Here is a 6,405-nt window from a genome sequence, read left to right as displayed (position 1 = left end):
CGCGCCCTCTCCTCCGCTGGTTGCTCGTGGAACTTTTTCATGGCGGCGACGGTTCGCTCGAGAAGCTCCGGCGGGATGCCGTGATTGATCACCTGGAAGAACCCGATTGTGCTCGCGGCGCGCCGGATTTGGTCCACTACGGCGGCGCGGGATGTTTCCACGGCGGAGAAGTCCACCGTGGGGACCTCTGATTCGGAACCGGGTCGGGGTTTGAGGTCCGATAGGGTTTCGGGCGGGTGAACGAAGAACGGTGGGAGTTTTTGGACGCCGGAGTCGACGAGGCCCTTGACTCCGTGCTTGGTTTCGTCGAATTGTTTGACGGCTTTGGCACGGTCGTAATCCGGAGTGGTGGAGGCGAAGACGGTGATCGGAGGCGGAGAAGGATTGGATGACGTCATGATGATGGTGGATTTGGAGGTCAATGGGAACAAGAGTGGTTGAGACTTGAGAGGTGATGTGAGATTGAACATTTTTGCACTATATGTAGAGGGAAGAAGGGAAGAGAAGTTACATGTGATGGGTTTGCGTGGAGTGAAGTCAGTCAGAGTGAGCAACGCTGACACGCAAGTGATGGGTAAGTTGAAATACAGATGGATGTGGGTTCGAACTTGTCCCTACAGAATATTGGACCATATGGTTCCATTCATAGTAAACAAACTTAGTTTGATAGATTTAGGAGTTTTCTTTTTCCCTCTTCTCTGTCTCCCACCGTGTCAGGCAGCCATTCTGAATGTTCGCGGCGCATCTTGCGTGCGTAATCAGACAAGCTTGTTTGCGGGGAAATCTGAACCAGTTGGGTTTGAGACTTGAGTAATTTGATTTGTGTTCCTGGCTAGAACTGCTCTTCGAGGAATAGTTCAACTTCAACCACACTGGGCGTAACCTTCAGCCCCCGGAGCTCGAGTGACTATCTGTTTGCTCGTCAGAGTTTTGACCTAGAAGTTTCACATTCCGACGCTCGAATCACATTTTTTTTAGTCATATTACATATTCATATAATTTTTTATCCAAGTCTATTTAAGTTGGCCTAATACAAAAAAAAAATACAGAGCGTGTATACACACGTTCAGAGCACCGAAACGTTAAGTCTTGAATATGAAACAACGTTTCTTTTTCAACATTGAAACCACTACTGGAGAACTTCGAATCTCTCTCAAAATCTCTCAAACTTCACTCGTGTCCTTTGTGAAAACCGCTACTGGAAAAGAATCATAAGAAGATTTTGAAAGGAAGAAGAAAAAATGAACGAAAACAAGAACAGAGATTGCGAAAGGTATGATAAAAACTACTGTTAATTTAAAATCTTGTAATCTCGCATTTCTCTTAATTGCATTTTAGGTTTACTGAATTGAGTTACTTCGTTTAGTACACTTAATCTGATTCTATTTTTTTGGCGTAACTAGGGCATAGAAATGGAAATATGTTCTTATTTTATTTCTGTTCAGTGGAGTTGTTTATTTTCATTCATTTGATTGTTAGTGTGTTTAGTTGAGTCCTTTTGCATGCAGAAATGATTTACTTGATGATTGAATGTTTATCACGTTTTATTCAGCACATAATTGGTGTTCGGTTCACTAGTGTTTGTCATTTGATTCACTTGGTTGTTAGTGCGTTCAGTTGAGTTCTCTTGCATGCATAAATGATTTACTTGATGATTGAATGTTTATCATGTTATATTCAGCACATGATTGGTGTTCGGTTTGTAGGTGTTTGTCATTTGATTCACCTGATTGTTAGTGCATTTAGTTGAGTTCTTTTGCATGCAGAAATGTTTTTTTGCTGATTGAATATTTATCAAGTTTTATTCAGAACATCAATGAAATTCAGTTCAGTGGAGCTGGTTATTTTAATTCATTTGATTATTAGTGTGTTTAGTTGAGTCCTTTTGCATGCAGAAATGATTTACTTGATGACTGAATGTTTATCACGTTTTATTCAGCATATGATTGGTGTTCGGTTCACTGGTGTTTGTCATTTGATTCACCTGATTGTTATGTGTTTAGTTGAGTTTTTTTTTGCATGCAGAAAAATTTTTCTTGATGATTTAATGTTTATCACCTTTTATTCAGCACATGAATGGTGTTCGGTTCAGTTGGGTTGGCCATTTTGATTCACTTGATCAAAATATGCATGATTGTTCTTGTCGGTGTATTGAGTGAAGTATTGACAAAATTTTTTTGGTTTCATGCTCGAATATGGTCCAAATATTCTGTTGCACAAACTAAACAAAATTAGAGACCAAGTGATTTGGGCATATGAAGAAATAAGACTCCCAAAAATATCTGTTGCCCTCTTCAGCTCTTATTGTAAATTCACATCTGGAGATATAGATAGTAAATAGGATATACTTTGTTTGGCTGGTTCTAATTAACACTATTTTATTTAACATATATATGTGTGTGTGTGTGTGTGTGTGAATAGTAATGTAAATGTTATTGGAAATTTAATGTTAAATGTATATATCTGATTCAAGATGGATTAGTCCTTGTCCTGTTGGTCTGAGATGTTAATATATATATCTGTTGGAACTGTTTGACTACTGTTTTGTTCCAGGTTGACCGTGAATAGAATCAGGATATTTATCAAACATTAAGATCCCCAAAAAAATAAATGAACCGAAATTAATACACAGGGTGAACTGAAAAAGTGCATATATCAATATAGCAGAAAGATAATTTTAAAAAAATATTGCTATCAGTATTTAGTTTCAGAAACTCCTGAATTCTTTGGAATAATTTTTGTAGAACTGTCCGGCTTCTTAGTGTCTTGAAAATCATCCGGATATTTGGGATAAATTGTTTATCCACAACACATCTAGTTTGCAGAATGAACCGAACATGTTATTATGGTGAAACAATTGTATAGTACTAAATGAATGGAACATTATCCATTATATAAATTCAAATTCAAACAGCTTTCTGCATAATGAACCGAACACGTCATTATGATAAAACAATTGCGTAGTACTAAATGAATGGAACATTATCTATTATATAAAATCAAATTCAAACAATTTTCAGCATAATGAACCGAACACGTTATTATGGTAAAACAATTATATAGTACTAAATGAATGGAACATTATCCATTATATAAAATCAAATTTAAACAGCTTTCTACATAATGATCCAAACACGTTATTAAGGTGAAACAATTGTATAGTACTAAATGACGGAACATTATCCATTATATAAAATCAAATTTAAATAGCTTTCTGCAGAATAAACTGAACACGTTATTATGATGAAACAATTGTATAGTACTAAATGAACGAAACATTATCCATTATATAAATTCAAAACACCTGTGTCTACAATTGAGAGATTATCAATTCAATTCAATTCAGAACATATGCGTACATCAATTCAATTCAATTTAACAATTGCATTCCATTCAATTCGATTTAAAAAAAATCCAAACCTCGTTTGCTTGATTCGTTTCAGAAGAATAATCCAAAACACTCTCATTCAACTGATTTGAAGTTGAATCATTCATTGTTTTGATAGAATATTTAAATCTGAAAACGAAGAAGATAAATCCACAAAATCAAAGAAGAAAACATAGAAGAATAGGATGAAGAAGGACGAGCAGCAAAAAAAAAGAGCAGAAGGGAAGAAAAAAGAAGAAGAACGACGAACAACAGAGATTGCAGATCCAAAAATTATAATGCAAATCGTTAACGTTGAAGAAGAGAAGAATAAGAATGTTTACGTTGAAGAAGAGGTTTACGTAAATCTGTTACGTTGATACGAGGGAGAGGGGGGCACGCGTGTATTTCACGTAACTTGGGGGGAGGGGGGAGGCGCGTTAACAAAAAAGTGCTTGGATAACTTGGATAGGTTTTTTATATGGATGTGGAGCATTTTGTTATTTTTTGTTAGCTTTTGTATCCGATGCTCTCTATAGCTATGATGGCCCTATTTATTATAGCTCGACGAGAACTGAATTATATTGGATCTTTCCGATTTGGTCGTGGTCCACTTGGTAGTTATCCGAACTGACTGTTTGTATGGCCGAGATATACACGGATGCTATACAAGTGCTTTGTAACGATTTCTTCTTTAGGAAGTTTTTAATATTTAAATTTTGATTCCGAGATATAGTGTCATTGACCGAAGTATTCGAGTATAAACTAATTTGAATTGAGTTTTTTAAGTAAGAGTAAACTACTATTTATGTCTGAAAATTGAAAATGTCGATAACTTTATGAAAAAAAATTGAAATTATATCTATTAATGATGGATTCAGTGTGTCAAAATTACTCAATAATTAGACTGACATTAATTCCATTAATAATCCTTTTTACGTGACACATTAAGACATTATGTGACAAATGTAATCATTATGTGTATGGCATGCTCAGCAGTGTGACCATTATAAGCCACTCTAAAACTCAATTTTTAAATTTTAAAACATTCCCCAAAAATTCATTCTAATTAGAAATCTTAACTTTAAAAATTCTACGCACACAATCAAATGCCAAGACGAAGACTGTTTATCCCAATTCCAAATAGGAGTTACAGTAAATCTGAGAGTTCAATTTTAAAGAAAAAGCAAGATAAGATATTTGATGAGAGATGCTTTTGTGGATTGGATCTTAGATGTGGTGCTGCTGCAATTTAGAATGTCGAATGAATTTTAAGAGGTGATTTATATAATGTCCTCAATTGTAGATAAATTCTTGTACACTTTATTCTATTGCAAGTGAATATGTCTCTGAAGTTTCTTTTTTTTTTTGTCTTTGGTAGCGTTAAACTGCAACTATTTGTTGTGGGTAGCCAAAATTGAAAGACAATAGAAAGCTTTTAAAACAAATTTATCTAAAAGAAAGACGCGTTAAGATGCTTATGAGGCTAATCCCAAGGTCAAGATGCTCACGTAGATAAGAAAGATTGAAGTTGAAGTTGCGAGACTTAAGGTGTGGATTTTGACTGTTTCTTTGCTTGTGATGCTTAGTTTTGTTTATAATGTGTATCTAGTAATGATATGAGTTGTATATTGTTCTATGTATGATATAAAAATTCAATGCAATGACATTATCCCTTTTTGTGTTTAGAATGTTTGTATGATATGATTGTGGTTGATGTTGTATGGATTTTGTGTAATAACACATGCAAGATGTAAAAATTGCCGAATGAGGTCATACAAGATATAAAAGTTGGCCAATATTATCCTGAAAACAGGGCATGTTGTGAACCAATTTTAAGTCCAAAACAATAACAAACAATCTGTTTTAAAACATAACTCAGACACTCATACATGCAATATAATTAACATTAAGAGTAATGTATCTCTTTCAATGTTGTTCTGGTCCAAGTAATATGGCCGAGCTATAGAGCCTTTCTTTCGGGATGATGGTTGATCTATACGTCGGCCGGGATGAGCACTAAGGGGAGGAGTACCTGTAAAAAGCACTCCGACGCTCAAGTTAGAATGAGTACCAGATAAAAGAGATGGTATTCAGAGTGAATAGCGTACCTTTTATGTGCTTAGAGTTTTGTATTTATAGAGTTATTATGCTATAGGTGGTTATTCCGTGGTCCTAGTATTTTGGTAACCACTTCTGTACGTGTTCATATGGTTCCGTTATAGCCGAGATTCTCTCTAACTAAAATAGGCACGTTTTATTTATTTTATTCAAATTCCGACTTATAGGTAAATTTTAGGCCGAGGTATAGGCTTCATTGGTTGAGCTATAGGTAATGGATTAAGACTTGCTCTCCGAATAACAAGTGGCAATTACCGAGTAATACGGAATGGACCAAATTGTAAAGGTCGAATTATAGCTTGTAGTTGCCGAGTTATAGTGACGAGATCATAGCCCTCAAGCTTGACCTGTTTATTTTTAAGAGAAGCAGGTTGAGCTTTTATAAAAATTAAGTTATAACTTGGCAGGATATAGAAGAGATGCGATTGTGTTATAATTAAGAGATATGAGGATCAGCCCCCCAAGATCAACTTGATAATCTTGAAAATAAAGTTGGGCAAGATTGTCATTGGGAAAGGTGTTGCTTATACCAATATATTGTTGAACAAGATTTTTTGTTAGACTGATGCCGACTTATAGGTGTCGGTATGCTTGGACTGATTTTGACTTATAATTATTGGTCTGTTTGAAGTGATTCCGACTTATAAGGGTCAAATTGTTAGAAATGACTCCAACTTATAGTTGCCGGTTTGTTGGAAATGATTATGGCTTATAGTTGTCGATGAGTGATTGAAGGATGAGTTTGCTCTCAGATTGAAAGATGAATTTGTTCTCGGATTGTTGTAATAATTGATTATATAAAATGATAAACTATGTAAAAATGGAGCAATTTGGATACGTAGAATAGATATCTTAAAGAAGTTATGATGTATTCAAATTAATGAAATCAGATACCTTCACCAGTCGATTTTCAATTC

General features: G+C 35.2%; 1 protein-coding gene across 1 annotated transcript in view; it reads right to left on the bottom strand.

Annotated features, from left to right (window-relative positions):
* The window catches only part of LOC107612632 (1-aminocyclopropane-1-carboxylate oxidase homolog 4), a gene marked incomplete in the record, with an annotated part of 2,705 nt that extends 1,829 nt beyond the window's left edge, over positions 1 to 876 (bottom strand). The window contains 1 exon segment of the mRNA XM_016314359.2: positions 1 to 876. Coding sequence (XP_016169845.1) covers positions 1 to 470 — 470 coding nt within the window.

This window comes from Arachis ipaensis, chromosome B01 (assembly GCF_000816755.2).
Source record: "Arachis ipaensis cultivar K30076 chromosome B01, Araip1.1, whole genome shotgun sequence".
Classification (NCBI taxonomy): Eukaryota; Viridiplantae; Streptophyta; class Magnoliopsida; order Fabales; family Fabaceae; genus Arachis; species Arachis ipaensis.
This window is presented reverse-complemented; position numbering and strand designations above follow the sequence as displayed.